At 30.3% G+C, this 15,318-nt stretch overlaps 1 protein-coding gene across 2 annotated transcripts in view; it reads left to right on the top strand.

Annotated features, from left to right (window-relative positions):
- FSTL5 (follistatin like 5) overlaps positions 1–15,318 on the top strand; it is a 544,717-nt gene that overhangs the window by 28,266 nt on the left and 501,133 nt on the right. For both annotated transcript variants that reach the window (XM_039876278.1, XM_039876277.1), the window contains exon 2: positions 13,575–13,716. In XM_039876278.1, coding sequence (XP_039732212.1) covers positions 13,591–13,716 — 126 coding nt within the window. In that variant the 5' untranslated portion in view covers positions 13,575–13,590. The remainder of the gene's footprint in view (positions 1–13,574; positions 13,717–15,318) is intronic.

Genomic DNA, 15,318 nt, shown 5'->3' with positions numbered 1-15,318 from the left:
GACACAGATGATTTTTTTCTAAACCCTTTGTCAAGTGTTCAGAGATAGTAGAATACAATCATTTTACAAGACCTTCAGCATGTTGCTTAAAATGGCAGGGTGATTTCAGAAAATGAAAAATGTTCAATACCTGTGTGGACTTTATTCCTCTAGGTTCTTAGAATTCTATTGCTTCATATTTGTAATCTCACTGTATTGTCTTCATAAAATATATATATAGTGCTAGCATGCTGCCCCTCACAAAGGGCACATTTTAAATCTTATGATGAGTAAATTTGAAGGAATCGATAGTTTTGTTTGATCAAACTCCTCTTCTCTCCCTTCATAGTAGATGTATTTCTGAGTACTATCTCTAAGTCTATAAAATTTGAAAAATTGTGTTTTATTGGTTGTTTAAATTTATCATTTGCATAAATATTTATACAAAATGGATTATTTAATTTACATGAAATTGTTATTTGATTTATATGTAACAGCTTTTTTTCTTTTTGTTTTCATTTTATTTAGTTTTCAACATGGAGCTGAGCGATACATTCTCTTAATACTGTCATGATACAGGTCAATGCCAATTTTGAAAAGTTTGACAATGACACAGCATTGTTTTAAGACTCTTCTCTGGGGCAGATTGTAAATAATGTTCTCTTGATAGTTTTGATTACTAGGTGTTTGTTGATCACCATGCTTCAATTAAGAATTTGCTATGTAACATCAAGGGTACCATCAAGATTTTTTTTTTTTAACCACTTATTTTTATAAAGAATATGGAAATTTCCGAAGACTTATTTGGAAATATCAAACTTCAGCTGAGTCTACTGGGAGACATTTTCTTAAAACTTAAAATACACATATCTTGCAACTACTTGTGATAATAGGTTACCACTACAATATCCAAAGCATGATACTCCATGTGAGATGTGGATTTGAACAAATGAATTAAACATGTAAACAGATAAAATAAGCAATGAAGTATTAAAGCTATATTTAACTTGAAGATGACGTACTGCCAACATCTAACCAATCTCTTGTATATAAAGTCATTTTCACAATGAGAAAAAAGATATAATTTACAAATACCTTTACAGAAATATGCATACTGAATAACCACAGTGTTAGATAGGAATAAAAGAAATGCCAGCAGCTCTCTCTTCTTTTCTTAATCTACATTTTTTTAGGTATTTTACAATATTTGGATAATTATATAGAGTTATTTGATTATAATCTTCAATATATCTTGAAAAGAACTCTAAGTATTAGGAAATTTTTTGTCTAGACATATTCCTATACATATGGTTAGAAATAATCTAGACATATTACCAGAAGTAATTAGCGAAGTACCATCAGAGTTCAGCTCACCATACTGACTCTTTTTCTCATTTATGAGAAATTACTTCAGATTATATAAATTCCAAGTATCTTTCACATTTAAAATTCTAGTTTTTTTACAGTTAATGAGATTAGATTAATGTTGGCATTGTTAAATTTAGCGCATTAATTACTTGCTCTGTAGTTTTTGAAAATCAGTACAACTAGAGGGATATGTTTTAAAAAATTAATTTAATAAAAATGTCCTTAGTGCATGATTTAATTATCAGGGTTGTAGATCCAATAAATGCATTATTTTCAAATGTTGCTATTAATTTTCTGTAACTAAACATTTCTGTTAACATATGAATTTGAGTACATATTCTTTAGGGATATAATTATATATAGAAATCACATACATAACAATATATTACTATATATAACTATAAAACTATATAAATATATAGTAATCTATATATAACGATATATAGTTATATTCATAAATAGATATAGTTATATCCATATAATATAGATATATATAGTTATATCTTTATAGTATATATGTTCATTTTATATTCACATTTCTATTTTTAAAAGCTTATGAAAGCAAAAAGTAATCATCCGCTTAACTTTTATCCTGAAAATATGTAGTGAAAATTCTATTATCTAAGTAAATTTAAAAAAAACAAATGATTGCTAGATATGTATACTAATTAAATTCCTTGCAAATGTTATTTCTGTAAGAATCATTTATTTTATTATCATTATTAGTTTATTTCCCTGCAATATGTTTATGCTCTATGTTTACTTAAATGTTCCAGCTGACCCCAGGGCAAAGTCAGCAGTGATGATTTAATGAGCCCCTGCTGTGAGTGATGCCCATGCTGGACCAGGGATCCCACACACACAGTAGCATAGATGGGGCTCATGGAACTTATTTTCCAGAGAGAGAGAAAGATAGTGCCACCCATTGGTCATTATAATTGTGGCTATAAGAATAATTTATTTTTTAATTATTAAATACTCAAGGACTGGGGTAATATTGATTTGAGGTTGGTCAGTGCTGTAACTTAAAGTATTATGTTGAGAGAGATGCCTACTTAAAACCCCTGTGATCAGGCAAGCAGACAGCAAACTTGATAACTGACTGCAATGCTCTCTACATAGTGACATGGCAGAAGTCCAAAACTGCTACTATGACTCAGGAGGTAAGGTGAAACACAAACACCCAGCCCCTCTTAGGCACTCATGCACATGTGCAGCTACCAATACCACAAATAAATAAGTAAATACATTATTGAAGATCATGTTCCAGAAGAAATACAATTAAAGAAAAAGTCTGGATTTTAAAAATAAATACATTTATAGTCATTGAATAAGTGAAAGAATATATAATGTCTAAAAATAAGAAGACATTATGAAATAAAATCAAAATAAATTAAATAAAGATAACTTGGATATTTTCAAAAGACAAAACAATTTGGAATCTTGACAAAAATAATTAAAGACATTTAAATAAAAGTTAAATGGAGAGGTTACACATTAGATTATACATAAAAAGAAAAAATGACAAATTGTGAAATACCACTAAGAAATTCAGCAAGAAGTAAGTGTTAGGAGAAAAAAAAAAAAGAAATTTAACAAGGAGGTTATTAACTACCATGAGAAAAGAACACACAGCTCACAAAGGAATCACATTAGAGTAACAGCAGATTTCTCATCAAATTAGTACATGCCACAAGACATTTGAAAGTATTGGAGATGAAAACTACCAGCTTGGAATTACTTACCTATCAGAAACGTTACTTAATATTAAGAGCCAGATAAAGTTTTAAGACACCAAGAACAAGCAAATTTACTTCTTATTGACCCATATTGACAAACTATAGAAAAGTTTACCTCAATATAAAACTAAACCATTAGAAATATATAGTGTATAAGAAAATTGGCAAATACAGAAGTTAATTAACTTTTGACTTAAAATATAACTGAGTTTCTCTTTAAAGATAACAGTTATTCTTATAATTTCAAGTAAGATCTTATGTTTTCAAAACGTGTTTAAAGCTTAAGATTTTTTTTTTTTTGTTCAGAGTAAAGATACACTGAATATTTTAGACAATAGAGCCCATCTTTAGCTTCTAAATAAAGTGAGAAAAAGAGAATATATTGAAATGTATCAATCCAATAGAAAGTACGAATGGAAACAAAAGAATCAAAGATATACAGTGGCTAAACAACAACAATAGCAACACACACACACACCTAATTGTAGAAATATGATAAATATATACCAGCAATCTTAATGAATGTAAAAGGTTACATTCACCTATTAAAGATATTTTCATGATGGTTAGTAAAACGTTCATATGCTGCTCAGATAGGAAACACCTAAAGTAAATCTCACCAAAGGATTAAAAATAAATGCAAATCAAATATGAATCACAAGCTCTGATGAAGAACTTTGGTTGCTTATTCAAAATATATATGGAAGAGAAAGCATCAAAGGTTCATTTATTGAATATTAAGAATTGTTATCAAACTCTAGTAATTTACAGTACTGCATAGGAATATAGGTTAATGGAATCAAATAGAGAATTTAAAAACATAACCACACATTCAAGAAAACCCAATATTTAACCAAGATAGACTTATAAATCAGGTAAATTGTAAATAGAATTAAACTAAAAATAAAATAAAAATATAAGTAATATTAATTTTTTTCAAAATCTTTTTAAATCAATGAAAGAAACTAAAGTGAAAAACTTTAGATGAAAATATAACAATATTTTTGTAAAGAAGAGGTGTTTTTCTTAAACGCTAGTTTTATCACAAATCATTATACAACTCAATGAATTGTATGCATCATAATTAAGAACTATATATTATAATTAAAATTAAAAGTAAAAATAGAGAATGTAATTAAAATTTTATTTTAAAAAAGTAAGCATTTCAGAAGCCAAAGTTGAGAGAAAGCCGTGTCTCCTGAGCTAGTTTTCATCTATGCTTTATAAGCAATTCTGGGCTGAGTTAAGTTTGCAGCTTACTTTTTCAAGGAAAGTAATGAAATAAAAGAAGCACGTAAGTGTGCTTGAGGGGTTTTCCAGTTAGTACTCCATATTTTCTTGGCTATTCTCTGGGTGTCTGAGAACCCATTTTGTAGTGGATTCCCTTATTAAAGAAATTTGAGAGACATTACTCTCAGCCTCCAGCAACAAGGAATCATTATGGTCATTTCTGATTCTAATTCCATGAGAGGAGAAAGGGAGATAATTTTTACTAGCAATCTTGAACCCAGTCAGTTCTGTTGAGAGTTTATATTCATTACCCAGAGAAGAAGAATAGAGAACCAAAGTTCTCTATAGCTGGAGGGAGGGAGGGAGGGGGAGAGAGAGAGAGAGAGAGAGAGAACAAAAGGAAGAAAGAATGGAAGGAAGGAAGGAAAGGAGGAAAGAAAGACAGGAAGGAGAAAGAAAAAAGATGGTTGTTAGGGTGACTGGATTTTGCAGAATGACAAAGGTCTTGAAGCAGGCCATCTGTGTGCTGGATAATGCTACTAAATTTTTGTTAACTGCCTTCTGTCTAGAGACAGTATCTTGATGGAGTTGCAGTTAGCTCCAACTATATGACATTAAATTTCATGTTATATTTGCCCTAAATTTAACTGGAAAGAGTTATTTCAAAGGACCTCATATGTAAGATTCTCAGGAATCAAACTTGTACCTCTACCTTGTCTTCATTTTCTTCTAGAAACATTTGTTTCAAAAGCTGTATAATCTAGAAAAGTGTTGCCTTTGCTAACATATCTAGTCTACATAAATTATTGTATTTTTTTTGGTTGATAGATTGTTATTAAGAATGTGAAAACACATAGTATACTTGTGCCTAGAGCATGGTAAATATTCAATAACTACTTTTTAGTGTTATAAGACATTATTAGTGCCTTTTATTTTTCATCTCTCTTCACTTTTCTTTCTTTGCAAATATGATAAAATTTGTTTTATAAAAAATTAACCTTTTACCTGTAGTTTATTTTTCAAATTTAAAACTCTGGTATAAAAAATGCAAATTCTCTTATGTCACTTGCTGAAAGCTAATTCATATTTTGCTGTGTTTTTGCTCATGACTTGTGTTTTGATCACTGGCCACCACTGGCCACAGAACTAGATGGAACAATTCTCTTTAATTCCTGTTAGAAACTTTTTGGAATGTTTAACTACTCTTGTCTATTTTGGTTCAAATCAGTAGGAATGCGCTTGTCTTTAGTTGACTTATCTGAAGTTTATCTATATGCATGGTTACTCTCCACTTTCCACATTTTGCATGAAAACATGGAGGTTTCAATTTTGAGAAACTTTATGAGAATCCTCAGAGCAGAACTAAGTAACATTAATCTATTTTACCTCTTTTCCTGGCACACCAAGGTGGCCCAGATATCTCCTTTCAGAGAGGCATGGGGTTGTTCTGGAAAATATCCTGGGTCCCAATACTTTTACTTTCAACAGTAGATGCCATCCTAAGAGTATCCCCACATATTTCTAAATACGAACTAGAATACCTCTGAGATTCATTGACCTGAGGGAATAAACAGTTTTCCCCATGACTATTCAGTTTCAAATACAGAGAAAAATTAAGTTGTTCTCTGTGCAGTACTTCCTCGTTAAACTTTGATAGATTTTTTTTTTTCTAGTAAAATAAATGTAGTCTCAGATTTGAAGAACGTAGGCTACTAGAAACCTTGGTATGGAATAAGTCGAATTTAAAATCTATCTTACACTGATAATGTTGCAATGATTTTTTAAATAGCAAATAAAATATATAACATAGTACCTTTGGGATTTTAGGCAGAGCCAATCCTAAGAGCTACATTCTTCTTTAACTTACATTTTAAGTGCTCATCATGGTAGATGGCAATGAACTCAGAAGACAAAACCTATAATGATTTTCTCTTCTCTTGAACCAGGGCAATATCTTCAAGGTCATACAATATATTATTATTTATAAACTTTTAAAGCATAATTTTTTTCATATTGTATCAGAAAAATTTATCACTATTCAGATAAAATTAGGGTTATAGATCTTTCACACCAACTGTATAGGAAATAGCTGCTCTTTAGCTAACATTTTGCAGTGTTCAATGTTTTATCCCTAGAGTTTAGAAGAAAAGAGAAACAAAGATCAGTGTGATTGGTTAGTTTTAGTTTGCGTAATTACTTTCAGTTGGCATTTACTTTGAAATAACTAAGTATTTTTATAACTTTCAGTTTATATTACCATAACACACAGATCGTGTTCCTTAAATTTTTCTTGAATAGATGATTGAAAAAATATGTATAAAGAAAAAAATGAACTTTATCATTCTGATTAAGGTTTTCTTCTATGAATTTAACATGCTAAATCTGTGGTATATCAGCTTTAAGAGATCAGGTGAGTGAAAGAAAGTAGAAAAAGACTGGAAAAGGGTGGCTAGGAAGGTGAAAATAATCACGAGAATATTGCGTGATTGAAACTAAAGGGAGAAAAGGTCAAGCAAACAGGTCATTTCCATGAGTGCAGTTTCAGTGGATTAATTGGTAGAAGCTGGATTACACTGGGTTGGGAAATGCAATGCAAATGTTAAGAAAATGAGTTTATGAGCACAGTCACAAGTAAAATCCGTGACTTTTGGCTTTTACCCTATTGTTCTTTCTACTAAAGCATGTTACTGTTCAGTGTTAAAAATGCTCTTGGTACAGATTTTAGAAGTACATATTTTCAGTTTATCAACCACAAGAAGAAAAAGTACTTGTTTTGATGTCAAATTTCAGTAAAAATAAGCTCGAACTCAGAAATTCAACATGTGAAATAAGCTGCATTCAAAAATATAGGAAGGATATTGAAATCATTTCACTTTTTTTTTTTTTTTTGCCCGATAAACATATGGTAGAGGAAACTAAGTGCAGCATCCTGAAATATATCACGTTATCTTGTCCATATTAGAACATGATTTTAACCAGTCATTTTACACCATGTTATAAACCACGGCTTTCAGCAAGCTGGGAGACTAGTGGTCCATTACATGTACATAACAAATACATAATATAGAATATTAAGATCAAATTTATTTTAAAATAATTCATATTATTCTTATTATTCACTGTAAAGAAGAAATTGACAGCAGATAACTTAATAAACTGTCTACAAATAATTTTAAAAAGTTTATTTTTTAATATTGTCCATTGAAGATCACCATTAAAGTGGACATTTGGATTTAATTTAATTTCAGGCTACACATACTGCACCTTTTGACTATTGAATCATGAATGTATTATAAAGTAAACTCTGGGGACCTTTTTTGAGAGACTGACTTTGACTCACTATATGCTGTGTTCTATTTTCTGTCTACGTTTGAGGCACTAGTGTATACAATTTGAAGTTCAACCTATTGTAAGTTTACAAAATTTAATGAAATTTTTTTGATTAAGTCAGCAAGACCCAAGTTTCACTCTGTTTCAAAGTTATTAAAAGTACTTATACATATTTATATGTGTATATATATATATGTGTGTGTGTGTATCAATAGATTATATATATTGTACTACACATAAATATGTGTATAACTGTAAATGTCTATATGGTTATATAAGTATCTTTCACAAGTTGTATATATATGTTATAACTAGTTGTATAACTAGTTATAATAGTTATATTATAGCACAATATTAACCATCTATATATAACTTTAACATAACTATATATAACTATCTTCCAGTGAAGATCATTGTGATGGAAAAAATGTATAAACAAAAATTTTTCCAAACATTCTACTTAAATAACATGATTCTATAAATATGATGACACTGTTGTCCTCTCGATGGCCGTTTGGAAACTAGTGAGTAGTAAATACAAGGTTGTTGGAGCTCACAGAGGTATAGCGTCTACACAATGTCTTAGACACTAAAGCATTCGTACATGTGTTCCTTTTTTTTCATTGCGAATGGATTCTAGTCAGACATGTTGCAATATTTAAAAAAAAATACTCAGAATCAAGATAGCTGTATTCTGGACGCACTTCTATTTTAATCATAGATGCACCTTTTATTCCCACTAGATCTCATTTTCCTCACCTATAAATAGAGTGGGTTATACTCGGGCTCTAACAGAATGTCAATTCTGTTATTTGTGTTCTATATTGTACTTAAACATTTAAAAAATATTTTTAATGTACTAGAGTAGTTAATATAACTGTACCATAAATAGTTGTGTATGCAAAGATGGTTTTGGAAAACCTAACATGCTTTTCATAATGTGGTATTTTCATTTGTTTAAAGCAGAATATATGCATTATTTAAAAAAAAAATTAAGTAAAATTCAGCATAAATTCTTTCTTCCAATGCAAGCTCAAAATATACTTTTTATACTGCAGTCCCTCTAAAACGGCAATGAATATATTTTATCTATATTGAGCTGCTTCTTTCAGCTTCAGATTAAGCTGGCTCTTGAAAGGTATAATTGATTACAATCTAGACAATTTTGTTCATCCAAATTAATGACTCAGATGTCATTGAAATTAAAGTTCCTCCTTCTTTGAAAGAGTGAAAATAATTTAATGATCATAATTCTCATTATTTAGCACTTTTAATTTTATTCTTATCCCTGATGTTGAGGGGAAAAAAAGAGTACTGCCTATGTTATAGTCTTTCAACAGCATTACATTAAAAAGTTTTGGACACTTTCACAATATGAACCAATAAGTCATATAATTACAAACTGAAGAAACTTTTATGTTTGATAGTGGTTCCATGTAGATTTGAAAGACTCTTATCCACGTAGACTGGACATAGCAGTCACAGTCATTGTTCTCATTATCACTGTTTCTCCTGTATCTTCATTTATCTTGATTTAAAGCAAATGTAAGTGAAAGTTTCTCTCTTTCAGTAGTATTCAGTCTGAAAAATTAGATGTTTTTTCTCTACAACTACTTCTCGTAAAGGGTATCTCTTTATGTTCGCATCATTATGTGTGTTTTAAAAGTAGAATAAATATCAGAACAATGGGCTATATTTGGATTAAGCCTCCTTGAGTTTAGATACCAGTTGTGACAATAACCAGCTTTCTAAACTTGGACACTTTATCTTGATGTTTCTCTTTCTTCGTATATTAGTTTATTGCAAACAAGATACCAATCAGAAAATATTTTTGGATAGTTAAATACCACACAGTATCATCTCAGTATGTATAATGGCATATATGTGACCTTTTTCCCTTTGCTGTTGTCTCTTACGGTTATACAACATGAAGGCAGTGACTCTTAGGTTTTGTTTTGTTCTGTTCTTAAATTAGAAGAGAATATGAAGATAGTACATTAATTGGGAGAATCCACTGCCTGCAATAAAACTGGATTCTTTGGGGAATAGTTTTTCTACGAGAAATATTACATTCGAACTCATCCACAGAGTTCAAAGTAGTGAGTGTGAAATTAGAGTAGGTCAAAAGATAAAAATAGTTGCTACAACTAAGTTGCCTGATGGATTTAAGAGAAGTCTCTCTGGCCCTTCCCATTTCAGTTGAGCTAAAGAATAAAAAAAAAACCTGTCTGTCCTTGACAAAAGAGGCTTTTCCAAATCAACTTCCCATAGAAAGCCCAATCTTGATCCAGGTGTGAAAAATAAAAGCTCTTTGTGACAACTGCGACTTAATGCCTAGCTTGATTTCAGTCAGTTTTAATGAATTTTTTTCAATACATGTAGAATAGTAAGAATCTCAATGTGTACCTACTATTTCAAATTAATTACTTATCACCTTTAATTAATTTATTCATTTATTTATCTAAAAATATTTATTGAGCCCATGCTCTGTGCCAGGTACTGCTCTAATTCACACAAGTGTTTAACAAAGTCCTTTCTTTATGGGTTAACATTCTAGCTGGATACAGAGAATAAGCAAACAAACCAGTAAAAATATAGCAGGTCAGGTGATATGAGCTGTGGCTTCCAGTCATTTCACTCCAATAAAAATTTCCATCTATCATTTTTCTAAAATTACCATTTCACTATTTTTATTTTCTCTACCTCACAGCAGCATTTAGTCTTCTATTTCAACTAAACCTGCCTGAGAGCTTAGTCTTTGGACCCTTTCTTTCTAACTTCTCTTCATTTCATATATAGATTAGGTGATGTATAAGAACCCTAAAAAGGTATCTCTACTCCACAGCTCTTTGTTAAATGTGTTTCCTATATCTCAATACCTATTTAATATCTGTAGTTGGACTACCAAAAGACATCTCAAAAAACAAATTCTATTTTTTCTGTCAAACCTATTCTTCCCCATCTTCCCCAGTAAGTCTATCTAAAGGAAATAAGCTGTTGCAGGTGCTAGACCGCATAGGGTCATAAATCCTACTTGCAAATGGGATCCAAGTAACACTCTTGGGTTTTGCTTAGGTTATATGGCATGACACAGGTGGTCTAGAAGTTAGTTTCTCTGTCTCACAGAATTATAGGATATCAATTAGAAAAAGGCAGTAGGGATCATTCAGGCCACCTCCCTGTTACAGAACAGAGTAAAGAGAGGTCTATGGAAGTTAAGAAACTTGCTAGATGGTGACAGAACCAATTTAATGTACTTCCTTCTTTATCTGTATAAAGATAGTAGCATTTCTTTAATCAATAAACACAGTGCAAGTTAAAAAGTCACATACGGGAGATATGTAAAATTTGCAGTGGTGAGCAGCAAAGTCTGTGTAAGATTGACAGGGAAGGTTTCACAAAGGAAGTAACTGGAACTATCTCTTGAAAAGCCTGTAATAGTTTTCAGGACTGAGTGAGAGCTAGTGAGGGTACTCCAGATGAAATCCTCAGGGTAATTGACTTCTCTGCAACGCTTGATAATGTTGATAATGTTGAGGATTTGCTTTGCCTTGATATTCTTTGCATTTATAGGCGCAATATCGCAGCTTCCCTCCCTATTTCAAAGGCTACATTCTATTCCTAAAGCACTACCTTAACACTCTTAGTTTGTTTTCCCAAGTGATTAAAAGTAAGATTCTAGAGAATATATGTAAACAAATCAAAATTCCTCAACTTTGATTCTACTAAACAAAGTAACTACTCTAAACCCTACCACCATAAGCTGCAAGATATACGGTAAAAAAAAAAAAAAAAAAGTTTAATTTAGAGAAAAATATTATTTGCTGAAGAAGAGAAACATCTGTCTATCTCCTTTACCATTTTTAAGTCTAACTTTGTTAAATCTAATGTTAGGCAGATACTTTTTAGATACATGTGCATTTTGTTTTCTCAAAGTTAAATAATGAGATTGTTTTTTGATGCTTCCACATAAATGCTGGGGTTACAAGGAAAAGTCATAGGATTATTATTACACCATCTGTTCTAGCTGGTTTGTTTTAGTCATATGCTTTTCAGTGTTCTTACTGAGTTGTCAACAAACTGCCAATTAATTATGCTAACCTAACAGAGTGTCGGAGGTTACCATATTGAGAAAGTGAGCTCTCCAGCCAGTATATTATAGGATTGATAACTGCTGATTTATAAACAATTTCCAGAGTGCCTTCTGTAAATGGGTGAACTTTTAAAGACCTAATAATGACATTTTTGCATGCTATGGCTGAAGAGAACTAGGAGGATGATAATTATATCCATCCAGAAAAGCTATCTTTTTGTTTAGGTCACTCTTCGATAAATATGTAATTGGATTTAATTATTTTTCTTAATATTTCAATGGGGACACTTTTACAAGGTAGCCATTCACATAAGATAAAGACAAAAACTAGTCTTTGTCCTTTGCCTTGTCTAACACTACACTGCTGAGCTCAAATGTCTATCTGTAATAGAAATTAGAATTCTTAAAAAAAAAATTTATCCAACTTCTAACATTAGTTCTGTTTCACTTTATCTGTGATACCAAGTAAATCACTTCAGTTGTATGATAGCTTTTGCTGAGATAAAACATTTATATTGTATTTATTTTTGTATAACTTTTAAGAAATTTTAGACTTGAAAATTACAAGACTATCAATAAAAAAATTAATCATGGTTAACAATATAAAAGAAGTTGATTAAAATATTACAAATAAGTTGCATATACTGCACAGAAGATTTATATGCTGTTATTTTGATCAACTTTTAGTGAAATTTCTTAAAGCAGGTATTCTTAGCTCATTGCCTTTTGTCAGAGAAAATATTTCAGAAGATAGTTAATCTAATTGTCAATGTGTGGGAGTTTACTCTTCTAAGATTTATGAGATTTTTGGTCATTTATTAAAAATTAATTACTCCTTTGCTCTATATCTTTTTGTAGGTACAATGTTTGCATATTTATACATTTGGCTACAAAATATATGTATATATACTTACATGCCTCCTTTGTGTGTGTGTGTGTGTGTGTGTGTGTGTGTATACAGAGCAAGTGAAAGAGAAAGAGAGAGAGAGGAGGAGGAAAAAAGAGGGCACAGAGAGATCCTCATATGAGTACTTTTGGGAACTTCTCAACCTCATATTTATCAGAGTCATAATGGAACAGACTTGTCATGCCTTTGCTTTTCTTTTCCTTATTGACAATGGAAGCATAATTGAACTCAAGGAATAGGTTTGTTTGGAAATTGCCATTTAACAATTTTAATGGTATATCCAAAACCATAGAACAGTGTTAACAGTCATAGGAATTTTAGTTTAAAGCACTTATGAAGCAATTTTCTAGGAGGACCCTTTTAGATACTATTGGAAAAATGCTTTCATAACTCAGTGTAACCCATCTGCATAGTTTCTGTTAAGTACCTACCATGGAAGACTCTCTTATTAACCTCTCACCAATCTTTACCAGTGAATTATAACTATAGTTTTATTAAGTATTGTTTATCAAGCATACTCAAAGAGGAATTCAATATTTATAAATATGTTGATAATTATATTCTGTATTGATGCTTAGAAAATTAGCTATGGTTTAATATCTTTTTAAATTTTCTTTCAATCTACTTTTATTTATTTTTTCCTCAATACATTTTTTATTGTTCTCTATATTTCTACTTATTTAATGTTGTGTAGGGCTGTATGAGTGAAAAAACAATCAGTATTTGTTATGATCGAGGGGATGTAATTTATATTTGGAGATGCATTCTTACTATGAATGCAGTTGGCAATTGCTGGTAGTTTTGATTAGATCCATGGAGATTTCTTTGTGCTATTTAATACTTCTTGGTAATACTTCTTTATGCTATTTAATACATTTCTTCAATGTAGAATGCATTTTCTGATTACTTGCAATGTTAATTTTCACAGGTTAAAAGCAATAAGGATGTTTAAATGCTGGTCAGCTGTTTTGGTTCTTGGATTCATTTTTCTGGAGTCAGAAGGAAGGCCAACCAAAGAAGCAGGATACGTCCTTAAATCCTATCAACCTCAAATAAGATTGCGACACAAGGTATAGTCACCGTTATAAATTCACTCATGTGACTAGCAATTAGTAACTAAACTATTAGTTGTCTGGTTTATTATTCTCTCTGGAGCATTTATTTCAGACATTGCTTTCAGAATATAATTTTTGTATGATAAATGTACATTTGAAAACTTAAAATGGTAGTAATTTTTGAAATCTACAATTTTGAGCATGAAATACTGCTTGACAAAATATAGATCTGGCTCATTAATAAATATATTAATAAAGTTAAAAAGCAATAGTAATAGATTTATAAAAATGTAAATATGTTAAGACTTAATCAACTAGATAATTTCTATTATTTCCATATTAGTTTTAAGTTTAGAACTTTTTAAACTAAAACAAAAGTGTTATGATCTTAAATTTGCCATAAAGATAAATAAAAAGGATGTCTATACTACGTGGAATTATACAGGTTGGCAAAGGATTAGTTTTTATAGAAATCATTAGACATTTTAATTTTATCAAAAATTATAATTTTGGGTTTTCTAATGTTGAGGAATAATTTATGTTAATATTCTCAAGTATAAAATCAATTTACATTTAGACATTCTTTAAATTATATCGATGATATGCTTATAATAAATTAAGCTAGTGCTTTTATTTCAATAAAAGATCATGATCTGAAATAACATACTCAAATAAATCTTTATTAAATGAAACAAAAGTTTATAATACACTTTGGTTTTCATAGAAAGTAGAGAAAAGACAAAAATAACATGATAAATATGGGAGAAAATATATATTTTTAATTTCTTACACTAGTCTTAACACTTTTGAAATAAACAAATGTAGCTTTATTAATTTTTCTCACATTCGATACATGCCATTGGCATTTATATTGTGTATATTTTTGCTGAAATTCCTTCATAGTATTATAGTACTTTGATAAAATAGCTAACCTTTACTGGGATTTTTATGTGGCAGACACTGGCTAAGATCTTAAGCGTATTATTTTATCTTCGAAACAATTTTATGAAGATGTACCTATTTTCATTTTATAAACTAGAAGTTAAAATTCTTAGAAATGTTAAGGGATTTTTAGAATGCATACATTTATTAAATATATTAATTGTCTCAGGATAACATTCAGGGTATGTTTGATAGCCAGAAGAAAGAAAATAAGTAAAATGTAAAAGTTTTAATGTCAAATATCATTGTAGAAATTTAGTCATATATAAAAGTAATTAAGTTTTTAAACTTTCTAGTCTGGGTAAATACAATTGGAAAATTGACCTTGTTCCACTTCTTTTGATTGTCAGTCATATCCCCTACCTCATAGACTAATAATCGGTTTTATCCCAGCCCAAAGTTTAGAAATAATAACTCCTTTTTGAATGCTCTCATAACATATTATTAATACAGCATATTGTCTCATACTACTACTACACACCCAGTGAATGTTTATTCTGTGCTGTGTGTCTGCCCTAAGTTATACATCTCAAGGTCAGAAACTGCCTTTCTAATCCTTTCATTTCTTTGCCATGAACACGGTAGATACTGTTTAGTTAAATCTCTGTGAGTCTTTACTTCTAGTTAGAAGTAATACATGATTGCTTGTATTTAAAAGCACAAAGGCAGAGAATA

This window comes from Pteropus medius, unplaced genomic scaffold (assembly GCF_902729225.1).
Source record: "Pteropus medius unplaced genomic scaffold, Ma_sr-lr_union100, whole genome shotgun sequence".
In the NCBI taxonomy this organism is placed as follows: Eukaryota; Metazoa; Chordata; class Mammalia; order Chiroptera; family Pteropodidae; genus Pteropus; species Pteropus medius.
Note: the sequence above shows the minus strand (reverse complement) of the source record. Positions and strands in the feature narration are given on the sequence as shown.